At 41.6% G+C, this 15,974-nt stretch overlaps 1 protein-coding gene across 3 annotated transcripts in view; it reads left to right on the top strand.

Moving 5' to 3' along the window:
- The window catches only part of ATP13A4 (ATPase 13A4), a 191,034-nt gene that overhangs the window by 132,135 nt on the left and 42,925 nt on the right, over window positions 1–15,974 (top strand). For all 3 annotated transcript variants that reach the window (XM_073023753.1, XM_073023754.1, XM_008009553.3), the window contains 4 exons: window positions 340–426; window positions 654–807; window positions 3,291–3,402; window positions 9,616–9,740. In XM_073023753.1, coding sequence (XP_072879854.1) covers window positions 340–426; window positions 654–807; window positions 3,291–3,402; window positions 9,616–9,740 — 478 coding nt within the window. The remainder of the gene's footprint in view (window positions 1–339; window positions 427–653; window positions 808–3,290; window positions 3,403–9,615; window positions 9,741–15,974) is intronic.

Below are 15,974 nucleotides of genomic sequence, written 5' to 3'. Positions count from 1 at the left end.
ACACAAAAGAAGTCTGGCCTTTCATGTTCATGACTTTCAAGCTAGGCTCTTTAGAAATGGAGAACGAGCCTTTACACAGCGCATTCCAACAGAGAAAACAAGATAAATTGCATGAATAATTCAAAAGTGTCTGCCCTTCAAGTTGTGCAGCATTTTCAATGCATTATTATTATTATTTTCTTTTTGTGGCAGAATAAATCTGGTTCACCTCTGAGGGAAGAGACACGGAAAACACATTGAGGTGGTCTGAGGGTTTTCTCAAGGGGAGGGTTCAAACATGGTATCAGTGGGCAAACAGTAAATGTATCTCTGCAATGAAATATCCTCTTTGTGAAACAGGAAATGGCTTTTTCTGGGGACGATTTCCACATCAAGGGAGTACCGGCACATGCCATGGTGGTTAAGCCCTGCAGAACAGCCAGCCAGGTAAGCCCTGCTTGCTGTTCACCCCACAACACCCAAACTCAAAGAGAAACTCTCTTCGGACCCCCAGGTTTTGACAGGTCACAGATGTGTCTTTGAATTTCAGGTGTGAAAATGGGTGAGACCTTCCCCCTTATTTATTAAAATAAAGATTACGGAAGGTATGGTTAATTCCCAGTAGCCAGAAGCTATATCAGCAGGTTCCTCACCTTTCCCCATCCCTCAACCAGGTCCCAGTGGAAGGAATCGCAATCCTGCATCAGTTCCCATTCTCATCAGCTCTGCAAAGAATGACAGTCATTGTCCAAGAGATGGGAGGTGACCGACTGGCATTCATGAAAGGTGCACCAGAGAGGGTGGCCAGCTTTTGCCAACCTGAGACAGGTCTGTAACTTGACTTGGATTACACCTGGCAAATCTGTATCTCCAGATAAATATGTTCCCACAGCGTTTGATCTATTAATCCAATTGCCTATGGGTCATCACCAATTGGGTGGCTCACTGGTATTCCAAATGCAATACGAAAGCCAAGCTTGTCTTTCTCATTTCCTGTATTCCCCAGTTTCCTATTTGGTGCATGGTACCACCATCCCCTGCCCCCACCCCATTTAGGTATCATCCCTGATTTCTTGCTCCCACTTAGTGCCTCTGTCTTGTCAGTTGCTAATCCGTGGTCATTCACTGCATCTGCTCATGCCTTCATCATTCTTGATCACTTCAATAGTTGGTGGATTGACCGTCTGCCTCCAGTCTCCCCAACTCTGATTTGCCCTCTAGTTGCCCTCTGTACTGTGACCAGACTCTTTACCTCACGATTCTTTTAGTTGCTCTCATAGGCTCCAGGATAATCTCAAATTTCTTTAGGATCATATGTAAGGCTTTCAGGTTTGAACTCCCAGTGAACTTTCCAGATGAACCTTACCACTCCTCATCCTGTGCTTTTCCTGAGCTGAACTAATCTTCACAGCTTACTCTCCTGCCTCCATGACTAAGCTCATGATTCTCCCTCAGCCCCAGAATCCTACCTTTACTGAACCACCTCCTCCCAGGCTGGTATATACACCACCAGACGCTTGCCACAGCATGCTGCAATGGCCTGGCTGATAGCAATGATCTCATTTGATTGCACTGTTACTCTGCTGGCTGTAACTCAATTAGACAGAAATCCTTAGAGCAGAACTTGCGAGTTTTTTTCAGTTTCATTCATTTTTTTAGCCTATATTTTAAGTTCAGTGGTACATGTGCAGGTTTGTTACGTAGGTAAACTTGCGTCATAGGGGTTTATTGTACAGATTAATTCATTGTCCAGGTATTAAGCCTAGTACCCATTAGTTATTTTTCCTGATCCTCTCCTCTTCCCACCCTCCACCCCGGAATAGGCCCCAGTATGTGTCGTTCCCCCCTACATGCCCATGTGTTCTCATTATTTAACTCCCACATATAAGTTTGGTTTTCTGTTCCTATGTTAGCTTGCTAAGGATAATGGCCTCCGGCTCCATCCAGGTCCCTGCAAAGGACGTGATCTCATTCTTTTTTATGGCTGCATAGTATTCCATCATGTATATGTACCACATTTTCTATATCCAGTCTACCACTGATGGGCATTTAGGTTGATTCCATGTCTTTAGTATTGTGAATAGTGCTGCAATAAACATATATATGCATGTGTATCTTTATTAATAGAATGATTTACCTGCCTTTGGCTATATACCCAGTAATGGGATTGCTGGGCCAAATGGTATCTCTGTCTTTAGGACTTTGAGGTGTCACTGCATTGTCTTCCACAGTGGTTCAACTAATTTACACTCCCACCAACAGTGTATAAGCACTTCTTTCTCTCCACAACCTCACTAGCGTCTGCCGTTTTTTGACTTTTTAATAATCACCATTCTGACTGGTGTGAGATGGTATCTCATTGTGGTTTTTATTTGCATTTCTTTAATGATCAGTGATGTTGAGGTTTTTTCTTTTCACATGATTTTTGGTCTCATGTATGTCTTCTTTTGAAAAGTGTTAATGTCCTTTGTCCACTTTTTAATGAGGATTTTTTGGGGTTTTTTTGTCTTGTAAATTTTCTTTAAGTTTCTTATAGATGCTGGATATTAGACCTTTGTTGGATACATCGTTTGCAAAAATTTTCTCCTGTTCTGTAGGTTGTATGTTTACTCTGTTGACAGTGTCTTTTGCTGTGCAGAAGCTCTTTAGTTTAATTGGATCCCATTTGTCAATTTTTGCTTTTGTTGCAATTGTTTTTGGCATCTTTGTCATGAAATCTTTGCCCATGCCTATATCCAGAATGGTATTGCCTAGGCTGTCTTCCAGGCTTTTATAGTTTTAGGTTTTAAAAGTCTTTAATCCAGGTTGAGTTAATTTTTGTATATGGTGTAAGGAAGGGGTCCAGATTCAATCTTCTGCATATGGCTATCCAGTTATTCCAGGCCCATTTATTGAATAGGGAAGACTTTCCCCATGCTTGTTTTTGTCAGGTTTGTCAAACATCCGATAGTTGTAGGTGTGAAGTCTTATTTCTGGGTGCAGAGCTTGTGATTTAATCTCTGCACAGCCAATGCCTGGCAGATAGTAGATTTTCAATAAATGTTTGTTGGTTAAACTGAAGAAAAAAGAATTCTACATTTTTTCTATCTTTTTTTTTCTTTTTTCAAATGCTTCATTCTCATTTTAGCTTTACTACGTCTGAAGAGGTCAACCCTGACAATGTAGTTATGTTCAGAATTTTCACTGACTTGTTTACATATCTTTGTAGAGGTGTGCTTTCTTGGGCAAAAGTTGGATGTTTGTAAAGAATTTCCTTGACAGTACTGCCTAAGTAAATACTGCATACTAACCCTGTGTTTCTTTCTAAACAGTACCCACTAGTTTTGTTAGTGAGCTTCAGATTTACACGACACAGGGCTTTCGAGTCATAGCACTGGCCTACAAGAAGCTGGAAAATGACCACCACACCACCGCCTTGACGAGGTAAATGGGGAAGATTTTGATAAAGCAGAAAGGTTTGATGGAAAGATGTGCCAGGTTGGAATGGCAAGTGCATTAGACTGGGATGGACTCAGGGGTTCTGGGTGGTGGATAGAGCAATATAGCTTGGTGAATTTGTGTGCATAACATGTCTCTGAACACTGGTAAATAGAGATATAGTAATCCCTGCCCTGCCTAAATCCCACAGATAATGTGAACACTCACTGGGGGATTTTATGAGAAATAGTCATATAAGATGTATAATATGATGTGATTTTTACAGTTTTGTGAAAACAGACATAGGAATATAATCAGCATTTCAAAATGTGAAATTGTGGTCATGTCCCCATTTAAAAAAATTATAGTTGGTGGATTGGGCGGGAGTTATGAAACATAACATTTACCTGAAAAAATGTTTGATAGGAAATACACAGCTTAATGAAACAAATAAATACAGCTTAGACGATATAATCCTGGTAACATCTACAAAAAAAAAAACAAGGAAAATTTCCATACTGGAGAAAGATTTTAGCCTATAGATTCAATTTTACATTTTAAGGGATTAAAATAGAGATGCTTAACAGCTCAAAAACTGCAGTATTTATAAGCTCAATTTTATTTTTTTAAATTCCACTCTTTTCAGGTATCATGTTTATTTCACCTTTCATATCATTTCTAACACTTAATGTCAGCCACCACTGCTTATGCTGTTGTGGTGCTAATCCAGGCTCATTTTTAAATTTAGGATTATACATTTGGAAAATCTAACCTATTTGTTTCAATCTAATCAAAGTCAACACTCTCTCGTAACTATATTTTTTAACTCTTAATATTCTAAAATAAAGTTCACATATATCTGCACAAATTCTTTGTAAAAATATATAATGACCTATTATATAGTAAAAATAAAAGCAAAACATATAATGTTTCACAAAGGTGATAGTTTAATAAATGCTCAGCTGACTCCACTAACACAAAATGAAGTAATAAGTTGCTTGTACCTGTGTATAGAATAATTGAGGCTGCAACATCTACAAATACAGACTGATACAGGTGTGTTATGTATTGCAGACAGATACCTCAGTCTTGCTGCCAGTGAGATGACTGTGAAGTGGTTAACAAGTCTTGGTAAAACTCTGAAGAAAACAGTACAGTCTCCTCCCAATTTACATAGTACAGGTAGTTCCATTTCTGCAAAATTCAACAAAATATTATAAGTGTGAAAAATATTTTGTGTTTATATGTAACGCATATAAACTAGGGGGAAAAGCTAGGGAAATTTTAATAAACAATTTTGTAATTGCTTAATATAACATAGTTAATATTATATATGCCATAATAATACAGTATATTATAGTATAGTAATAGTAAAATATATACAAGATAAGCCTAAAATGACTTAGGAAAGTACAATAATTTTTCAGTGTCCATGAGTGTCCAGTAAGATATTCAAAAGGCATGTGGGATGCGGGACAATTATTCATTGTGCATTGATCTTTTCAGAGTCTTGCGTGGATGCCAAAAAAAAAAAAATTTCCACAATGTCCTCTAGAGGGAGTGCTGTCCCTGCTGAGAATGACTGCTGTGCCCCAACCCTCTCACTTTGTGAATGGGTAAAATGAGGCCCAGAGTGGGAAGTGGCTCATTGTGTTCGTTTCCTGGGCTTGTCGAACCACTCTTCCCGCAGGGCCAATTTAATGTGACCCCTGAAACTTTGGCTGCAACAACTCTGCATATTTGTTGCAATTTGATCAACTCAGTTCAGGGTCATTCAAGTGAGGGAGCTAAAAGTAAACTTTGAGGTTGGATATCACATTTTGAAGGACAGAAAACTTGGGTCCAGGGAAGGGAAGGGACAGAGCAGAATTGGGAATTGAACTTAGTTTCCTGAGAGGCTGTTGCCAAGGGCTATGGTAAGAGTCTGGCTACCATGCTGCTGCTTCTGATTGTTATGATACGATATTTGCATATTTACAAGTTGCAAACTCATGGTTTTGAAACACATGCACGTAACAAAGCACTTATTGTGGAGACAGATGAGCAACGGGGAATAGTGAGGGCTGTGGCACACAGGAGAGTACATGTCCCAGTTAAAGGTACTGAAATTCTGACTTTTTAAATTCTTGTATGGTCTAAACACAAATCACAAATTCTCTAATAGAATTTGATCTTAGGTCATCAATTTGCCTCTCCTGTCCTAAAGCACATCACTACCATGTATACACATAGCCAAATTATTTATTTATTTATTTATTTTTTTGAGACAGAGTCACACTCTATTGCCTAGACTGGAGTGCAGCGGCATGATCTCGGCTCACTGCAACCTCTACCTCCCGGGTTCAGGCGATTCTCCTGCCCCAGCCTCCTGAGTAGCTGGGATTACAGGTGTCCACTACCATGGCTGGCTAATTTTTGTTTTTTAGTAGAGGTGGGGTTCCACCATGTTGGCCAGGCTGGTCTCAAACTCCCAACCTCAAGTAATCCACCCACTGCGGCCTCTGGAAGTGTTGGGATTACAGGTGTGAGCCACCATGCCCAGCCACATAGCTAAATTAATTTAATTATTCTTTGCAAATTCCTGATTAGGATGGAAGATTCTTGCTGTTGTTTTGTGTGTGTGTGTGTGTGTGTGAGTGTGTGTGTGGTTACTCAGGGTACTTCCAGCATTGGTATCATAATCTCTTCAAAGGGTATTTATTGGCCCACTTTATGCAATGTCATTTTTTAAAAGTCACATGGATTTTAAGAACATGAAATGTAATCGCAGGAGTGACAATGCTTTGTATATATTACACTTATTCTTTGTTATTTTTAGATACTTCAGGAGGAGGCATAATGTCTGTGCAGGAAGCTGGAAGAGATAGAATGCCATTCCAAGTTGCAAAGCTTAAGACCCCTTAAGGAATTACTGCTTTTAATTTTTTTTTAATTCAGATGAAATGCTCATGAAAGGAAAACTCATGTAATATTAGAACTGGCAGAGACTTTGGAGGTGCAAAGATGAACCTGATTCCCAGGCAAAGAAAGTAATTTAGTCCTGCTCCCACAGCAAGGCAGTGGTAGAGGGCTGACATTAGAACTCCAGCCTCCTGATTATTGTGCCTTGAACCGTGCAAAGGCCATAAGCCAGAGGAGCTAGAAACACTAGTGCCAAGGTAGGCCATAGGCTATGGCAGATGTTTGACCCCACAGCCATTTTCTTGGCCTAATCTGGCACTTCGTGGTAGGCTCGGGTCATGTCATCGGCAGAAATAACCAAGACCTGGGACCTGAGTACCAGGATCATGAGAAAGATTGGAAGACCTGTTGTGCCAAACCCCCATTCACTTCAGTAGGGAAGGCACCAGGTTCAAGAGGTTGAAGAAGAGACCCAGAGCCAGCAAATGAGACATGGGGTTTTATTAGGGGCTCACCTACGGGGGGGAGAGTCCAGTAACAGCGAGCTGGACAGGAGAACCACCTTACATATAGAAACAGTCCAGGGGAAGCAAAGTGGACAACGTATCTGCCTTCCTATACTCCAGTGGTGGTGAGCTGGGCAGGAGAACCACCTCTGCCTGCAAACATCATGCAGTTTGCATAGCGTTCTCACTTGACTCCTTAATGACCTCCACCCAGCAACCTTCATCCAACTCACATCTCAGGGCCTCAGCTCCCTGTATGGCCTGGCATATGTTCCACTAGACGGGACGGGGGCTCAGAAGTTCCTCAGAGACAAGGAACAAATCTCTGGGTTGGCCATGGCCAGATTTCCTAGCTTGAAACATACATTTAGGTGCATCTGCCATAGAGGGTCATTCTAAGGGTATGTTTCAGTAGTTATTGCTACCACGTGCATTTACCCTGTAAGACCTCAATCAGGCATCAACCAAGTTATCTTTCAAACACCAGATTAAATATCATATTCTACAGGAAGCCTCTCCAATCACTCCACCCAGAAATGATTGCACCCTCCTCTCTGACGCTATGGGACTCTGATTTGGACATCTGTTATCATACTTTTCCCAGCCTTCCACTCAACTGAGATGAGCCCTGTCTAAATTCTACCTCCCAGTTGGATGTAAAATCTGGAGTGAGAGGCTACTATAGTCTTTGCTATTGCAGTCTCTGCATATTCTGTTCCACTTTTCCTCAGTGCTGTTCCTTGAACTCAGCAGAATTTCTGGATGAGGAATCTCCATAGGTTACCTGGCAAAAAATGGTCCCAACAGGCCTCAGAGAGTTTCAACTAGGTACACATTTGCTGAGCACTTGCACGTGGGTGGTGTTGAACACACTGAGTCACGTAGTATTGTTCTCAAGGAGCTGAGACAGTGTGACAAAGCAGAAGGCCAAGAATAAAACATGGGCAAATAAAATGTGAGTTACACTGAAATACAAGTAATATGCCAAGGGAGCAATTATTATTATTATTATTATTATTATTATTATTATTATTATTATTTTGAGACAGGGTTTCGTTCTTATTGCCCAGGCTGAAGTGCAATGGCATGATCTTGGCTCACTGCAACCTCCACTTCCTGGATTCAAGCGATTCTCCTGCCTCAGCCTCCCGAGTAGCTGGGATTACAGGCACCTGGCACCATGCTCGGCTAATTTTGTATTTTTAGTAGAGGCAGGGTTTCTCCATGTTGGTCAGGCTGGTCTCGAACTCCTGACCTCAGGTGATCCACCCGCCTCGGCCTCCCAAAGTGCTGGGACTACAGGCGTGAGCCACTGCGCCTGGCCGGGAGCAATGATTTCTATCTGAGGAAGCCTTTGTGGGGGACGTGGCATGAGGCTTCGAGTGTCAGGAGGGGTTCAGTAGCAGATCATGGGGAAATTACAACCTTTTCCAGGAAATAAAGACACATGTCTTCCAGCAGTCTAAAGCAAGTGTCTAGAGATGGTTGAGAGAAAACCCATGGCTAGTGGTTCAGCTTGGCTGGAAATGAGGGTGGGTGAGGAATTTAGTGATGGCTGAAGCTGGAAAGATAGTTTGGAACCAGATCATAGAGAGATTTAAATGACAGGTTCAGAAAATGGGAAATGCCATCCTTTCAAGCCTGCTCTGAGGTGAGTCGTTCAGACTGCGTCCACTTCCCGTTTCTCCGTGGAGGCTTTAGCAGTTTCCTGGGAGCACCACGAATGCTAGTTCATGACCGTAGCTGATGTGAGACCCCCTACTGAGACAGGCAAGGAGTCTGAGTGGGTGCCGCTTTCATCTGTGTTTCAGCCAGAGTTAGACAGTGCTGGTGTCTTGTTCTCTGTGTCTAAGATAAATAAATCATGGAAGAATCTTTGAACTCCTGTTCTCAAATGGATTCCCCTGCACTCAGTTCTGTAGAATACCCCTGAAAATATTTGTGGGGTGGATAGGAGCCTTGAAGACTGCACCTATTTGCAGAAACATTCACGCTTGATGCAGAAGATCATTGCTGCCAGCTAGGGGAGAAAGAAAGGGATGAGCTTGACCTGAATAGAGAGGCCTGTTTGTTGAGATTATGACCTCATATCTCCTGGGGCTAAAATAATATTGATTATAGACTTGGCTGCTGGAGAAACTGGCATTTTATTTTATTTTTCTTTGTGCCTCCCTTATTTTTCATGCTTTGTGCCAGAGCTAAAGCTCCCCTTTGTGGGTAACAGGTGAGGCAATGAAAATCAGACTATCCACAACAGATGGAGGAGACCCTTACGGGCTTTCAGCTCATTTTCTGCAAAGGTTAAAGCAAAGCTTTTGCTTAACACTCTCTTCCTCTTCATTCAGTTAGAGTAAATGTCTCCAGAGCCTTTGTGTCCCCTCCTGTCTTCTTTCTGAATCACTCCTGGTCCCTAATCAGCACCTAACAGTGCTTGAATGAGTGAATGGAACCACTACGACAGAGGTCTTTTTCTTTTTGTTTTACTTCCTGTAAGAAAGCTATAATGTGACTGGGTGCAGTGGCTCACGCCTGTAATTCCAGCACTTTGGGAGGCCAAGGCCTTGAATTCAGGAGTTCAAGACCAGCCTGGCCAACATGGTGAAACCCTGTCTCTATTAAAAATACAAAAATTAGCCGGGCATGGTGGTGGGCACCTATAATCCCAGCTACTTGGGAAGCTGAGGCAGGAGGATCGTTTGAACCACTGTCCTCCAGCCTGGATGACAGAGTGAGACTCTGTCTCAAAAAAAAAAAAAAAAAAAGCTGCAATGTGTGTTATTTCTGTTCCATACATCTATATATGTATTTTCAGGGAGATGGTCGAATCAGACCTGATATTTCTGGGGCTGCTGATCTTGGAGAATCGATTGAAGGAAGAGACAAAACCTGTCTTGGAAGAGCTCATCTCAGCCCAGATAAGGACTGTAATGATCACAGGTATAAAACAAAGTATATGGTGAAAACAGTAAGAATTTGATGTGGAAACAGACACGATTCACTCATTTAATAAATATTGTTGACGACCTACTCTGGGGCAGACACCATTCCAGGTGCTGGAGATGGGCAACAAAAAGGCACAATTACTGCTTTCCCAGAGTTTCCATGTCAGTGGAATGAGAGAAAATCAACCAACCAGTCAAATAGTATCAGCGTTTTGAGGTACACAAATAGGATAATGCGGGAAAGTGTGTCTGACCATCTGTTTGGGATGAGTTGGTTAAGAGAGGCCTCTCCGAGAAGTGACATTTGAAATAAGACCTGAATGACAAGAAGACATGAGCCAGGCAAAGGTGATTTTTATTGTCAAATGCTAGAAGAAGAAGCATCGTCAGTTGATGGGGTCTATAAATATGCTGAAGGCTCATCAATCATAAAATCCACGATTCTAGAAATTAAAGAAAATGCCGTCCTCTGTACTCCCAATCCCAGCTCCAGATCATACAAACAAGACAGCAATGAGAATAAATCACACAAGAGAAATGTGTGAAATTTCTTAATGAAATCAAGTGTGACTTTATTAATGAAATTTCATGCTGATGCTATAATTTTTTAATTGGGAAAGAGACTAGAGGTGAATAAATGATTTCCTAATGAATTCATGTTCATATTTTTGCAGTGTGTTGCCTTTCTTCTGCCTGCTCTTATAGTCAGATGCTTTTAACCCTATCATTTATGTCTCGAAGATACATTATTTCCCCATCAAAGCACGCACTTTCTGTTCCCACTTCCCCTGAACCCAATTCTATAGCTGCAAACTCTAGAATACTTTTATTTCCTCTTTTGTACTTCTCTGTCCCCTGTTCTACTCCCCACAATCCAAGAGTGTCTTGGACTGTTTTTACTTTCTCATTTTCTGACAACCCAGTCCAACTTTTTAAAGTTGCTGAGTTCATTTACTATTGATTCGGATTTCCCTTACACTGTGGCCCTTCTGTTTCAAAAATCTTTATTTAGCACTTAGATGACACATTCTCATAATCTATCCTTAACTTACATTTATGTACAAGTGTTCATCCTTCTCCACCCTCTCTCTTTACTTCCTCTTTTCTCATATTGAAATTTCTGCTCTATTTCTTTCCTTGCTTGTTTACCATTGTTTTCCCTCAAGTATTGCCCTTGGATGGAATGGAGGGGTGCTCTTTGATTTCTTACACATGCTTGAATATCTTTCATTGCTCTGACACGTGAATGACATATTGCTCAGATAAAAGATTCTTGAATTATTGTTCTTTTTTCTTAATGATCTGTATGTAGAGGCTATTCCTTTGCCTTCTGGCTTCTGATACTGCTCATGACAAGTCCAGTGAGAGTCCATTGTAAGTAACTTATTCTTTTCTGCACATAAACTTTTTAACTTTGGAATTTAGAAATGTTTGTCTTTGTGTTTCCCTTGTTTCATTAACTTAGTCTGGAACATGGACAGCACTTTTAGAAAAAAATTTTTTTTTTTTTATCATTTTTGACATCTTTATTATTAAATCATAATATCTGTCACTTTGAATGTTATACATATGATAAAATAGATTATGAAAAGTATTTTATTTATAGCAAGAGCATTGGTTTATATAACTGAATCACCAAATACGCAACCCCTTGTAACAATAACTTAATGGACTCAACTCTATCCTCTGAATGGACCAATTTTATGATGATTATTCACTTAAAAAGTTTTGAGTTGATGAGAGTTTCTTGTTGCTTCTTTCTGTGACCCAAGGCTTTCAAATCAATCTCTGGAAACCAGTGATTAGAACCAGAGTTCCCCAGAATTAAGAAGAGATAGGAGTGGGAGAAACATGGAGAGCACCTTTTAATCTTTCTTTCTGCGAGAAAAAATTTTCCTATTGTTTATTTAATGTTTGCCTCTGGTCTCTGTCCATTTTTACTTCTGGAATTTCCATTGTTATCTCTCCTCTCAGTCTGTCTGTTTTTCTTGTAGTTGTCTTATTTATTTATTTATTTATTTATTTATTTATTTATTTATTTATTTTTCAGAGACAGAGTCTTGCTCTGTTGCCCAGGCTACAATGCAGTGGCAGGATCATAGCTCACTTCAGCCTTGAGCTCCTGGGCTCAAGCGATCCTCCTGCCTAAGCCTCCTCAGTAACTGGGACTGCAGGCATGCACCACTGTTCCTTGCTTTAGATTATATAGTTTTATAATTTTGCTTTAAGACTTTTTTTTTTTTTTTTTTTTTTGCACCCAGTTTGTTCGAACCACAATCTCAGGTCTCAACAATGCTCTTTATCTTTTTCAAATCCCCTTTTGAATTGTTCAGTTCTTAAATCATGTGTGGGGTGGGATTTGAGTTTTCTTAAGTGCTCTCCTTATTTATTTTTTATTTTTATTTATTTTTTGAGATGGAGTCTCGCTCTGTCACCAGGCTGGAGCGCAGTGCCATGATCTCGGCTCACTGCAACCTCCGCCTCCTGGGTTCAAGTGATTCTCCTGCCTCAGCCTCCCAAACAGCTGGGACTGCAGGTGTGCATCACCATACCCAGCTAATTTTTGTATTTTTAGTAGAGACGGGGTTTCACCATGTTGGCCAGGATGGTCTCAAACTCCTGACCTCAAGTGATCCTACCACCTTGGCTTCCCAAAGTGCTGGGATTATAGGCATGAGCCACCGTACCCGGCCAGTGCTTTATTTATTTATTTATTTATTTATTATATACATATTTTTGAGATGGAGTCTCACCCTGTCACTAGGGCTGGAGTGCAGTGGTACTTTCTTGGCTCACTGCAACCTCCGCCTCCCGGGTTCAAGGGATTCTCCTGCCTCAGTCTCCCAAGTAGCTGGGATTACAGGCATGCACCGCCACACCTGGCTGATTTTTACATTTTTAGTAGAGACAGGGTTTCACCATGTTGGCCAGGATGGTCTCGATCTCTTGACCTCGTGATCTGCCTGCCTCAGCCTCCCAACATGCTGAGATTACAGGTGTGAGCCACCGCGCTTGGCCAGTGCACATGACTTCTCTAGTCATGTGCTCTGATTGTTCTTCCTGATCTTTTCCTGTCCAGTGTCTCGGATTTCTTAGAAAGGTTGTTAGATTTTTCTGTCAGATGATTGGAGCTCAGGCCTGGGCTGTTTATCCCGAGAACTGGATCTCTCACAGGTAGTAGATCTCTCACAGGTGGTGGATCTCTCACAGGTGGTAGATCTCTCACAGGTGGTGGATCTCTCACAGGTGGTGGATGTCTCACAGGTGGTGGATGTCTCACAGGTAGTAGATCTCTCAGAGGTGGTGGATCTCTCAGAGGTGGTGGATGTCTCACAGGTGGTGGATGTCTCACAGGTGGTGGATCTCTCACAGGTGGTGGATCTCTCACAGGTGGTGGATGTCTCACAGGTGGTGGATCTCTCACAGGTGGTGGATGTCTCACAGGTGGTGGATCTCTCACAGGTGGTGGATGTCTCACAGGTGGTGGATCTCTCAGAGGTGGTGGATCTCTCAGAGGTGGTGGATCTCTCACAGGTGGTGGATCTCTCACAGGTGGTGGATCTCTCACAGGTAGTAGATCTCTCACAGGTGGTGGATGTCTCACAGGTGGTGGATGTCTCACAGGTGGTAGATCTCTCACAGGTGGTAGATCTCTCACAGGTGGTGGATCTCTCACAGGTGGTAGATCTCTCACAGGTGGTGGATGTCTCACAGGTGGTGGATGTCTCACAGGTGGTGGATCTCTCACAGGTGGTGGATCTCTCACAGGTAGTAGATCTCTCAGAGGTGGTGGATCTCTCAGAGGTGGTGGATCTCTCACAGGTGGTGGATGTCTCACAGGTGGTGGATGTCTCACAGGTGGTGGATGTCTCACAGGTGGTGGATCTCTCATAGGTGGTGGATGTCTCACAGGTGGTGGATCTCTCAGAGGTGGTGGATGTCTCACAGGTGGTGGATCTCTCAGAGGTGGTGGATCTCTCAGAGGTGGTGGATCTCTCACAGGTGGTGGGTGTCTCACAGGTGGTAGATCTCTCACAGGTGGTGGATGTCTCACAGGTGGTGGATGTCTCACAGGTGGTAGATCTCTCACAGGTGGTAGATCTCTCACAGGTGGTGGATGTCTCACAGGTGGTGGATCTCTCACAGGTGGTGGATCTCTCACAGGTGGTGGGTGTCTCACAGGTGGTGGATCTCTCAGAGGTGGTGGATCTCTCACAGGTGGTGGATCTCTCACAGGTGGTAGATCTCTCACAGGTGGTGGATCTCTCACAGGTGGTGGATCTCTCAGAGGTGGTGGATCTCTCACAGGTGGTGGATGTCTCACAGGTGGTGGATCTCTCACAGGTGGTGGATCTCTCACAGGTGGTGGGTGTCTCACAGGTGGTGGATGTCTCACAGGTGGTGGGTGTCTCACAGGTGGTGGATGTCTCACAGGTGGTGGATGTCTCACAGGTGGTGGGTGTCGCACAGGTGGTAGATGTCTCACAGGTGGTAGATGTCTCACAGGTGGTGGATCTCTCACAGGTGGTGGAGGGCAAAAAGCAGAAAGGCTGTCAGGGGCCTGCTGTGTAGCATGGAGGAAACCTGTGAGCACTCAGGGCTCCCTGTATCCTTCCAGCCTCAGGCAGCTCCTTCCCACCACTTCAGCTCTTTTGAGGATCTTCATGCATATTTTGGTAGAAACCTGGGAGAAGCTACGTTAAGGATAGCCAGCCAGATATTATATGATTAATTTTTTAATGGTTGCTGTAGGCATCACAACGTACATACCTCTCCTTTCAAGAAGCCTTATAACCAGGAATGTCTCTTGCTTTCTCTTCTTTATGTTATTATTGTCATAAGTATGACATATGTCGAAAACCCCCACCAGATAATGTGATAGTCTTTACTTTCAACAGTGAAGAGTTAAAGAGCATGAGTACAGAAAACTAGACTTTTATAATTACCCAGATCATTGTCATTTCTGTGTTTTCATTCCTTAAGTTACAAGTTAACCTCTGGCATCATTTCCTTTCATTTCAACCTAAAGAACCCTGTAGCTTTTGTTGTTGTTGTTTATTTTTTGAGCATGTCCACTGTCAACAAATTATCTTCATTTTCCTTCATCTGATAAAGTCTTTATTTCTCCTTTATTCCTGAAGGATATTTTCAGCAGCTATTATAGGAGTCAGAATTGACACTTCAAAGTGAAAGATGAAGTCAGCACTTCAAAGATGTTCAGAAATCTGTGATAATTTGAATTACTGTCTTCTTATTTGTAATGTGGTTTTCTCTAACTGCTTTTTTTGTTTATCTTTGATTTTTAGCAGTTTGATTACTATGTGTCTGCTTGTGATTCTCACTAAGTTTATCTTGTTTGGAATTCACTGAACTTCTTGAATCTGTACATTTAGGTCTTTTATCATACTTGGGAAAATTTCTCCTATGATTTTGTCAATTTTTTTTCTTTTTCAACTTTTTTCCTCATCTTCTTGGACTCTAATGACATGAATATGAATTATTTTGGTATCTTTGAGTCTGTTCACGAAAATGATTTTTTTCTCTCTGCTCTTTAGGTTGTGTAATTTCCATTGATCTATTCTGCTATTGAGTACATTGAGTGATTTTTCTTTTTTAAATTTCAGGTATTATATTTTTTAATTCTAAAGTATCCATTTGGTTTTTTCGCACAGTTTATATTTTCTTATTGAGAACTTCTAGCTTTCATTTCAAGAATATTAACAGTTACCACATGAAGGGGTCTTACAATAGCTGCTTTAAAAACCATTATCTGACACTTTCAACATCTAGACTATCTATAGATTAGCAACTGTTGTGGCTTTTCTTGAGAATTAGCCAGATTTTCCAGATTTTTCATATTGAATATCCCAAACATTTTGAGTATTATGTTGTGAAACTTTGAATCCTGTTAAAATCTTCTGGAGAATGTTGAGGGTTTTCTTGTTTGTTTGTCTGGCTAACAATCAACTGTAAGTTCTGTCTTTCCTGTTGTAGGTGGCAGTTTCAATCTTAGCTTAAATATAAAATATTTTGCTATGATGTTTGGGTCTGCCTCACTCAGAGGTTACTCTCACAAATGGGGGGTGATTTACATCATAGTTCAATTCCTGGAATTTTTGTTATCTTTCTTTGGATCTGGTCCATACATGCACAGCTCTAGACTGAACTTGGGACTTATGTAATTCACATACTGAATTAGTCCCCATGTCTGGCTCTCTCCTTTCCAGGA

This window comes from Chlorocebus sabaeus, chromosome 15, assembly GCF_047675955.1.
Source record: "Chlorocebus sabaeus isolate Y175 chromosome 15, mChlSab1.0.hap1, whole genome shotgun sequence".
Taxonomy (NCBI): domain Eukaryota; kingdom Metazoa; phylum Chordata; class Mammalia; order Primates; family Cercopithecidae; genus Chlorocebus; species Chlorocebus sabaeus.
This window is presented reverse-complemented; position numbering and strand designations above follow the sequence as displayed.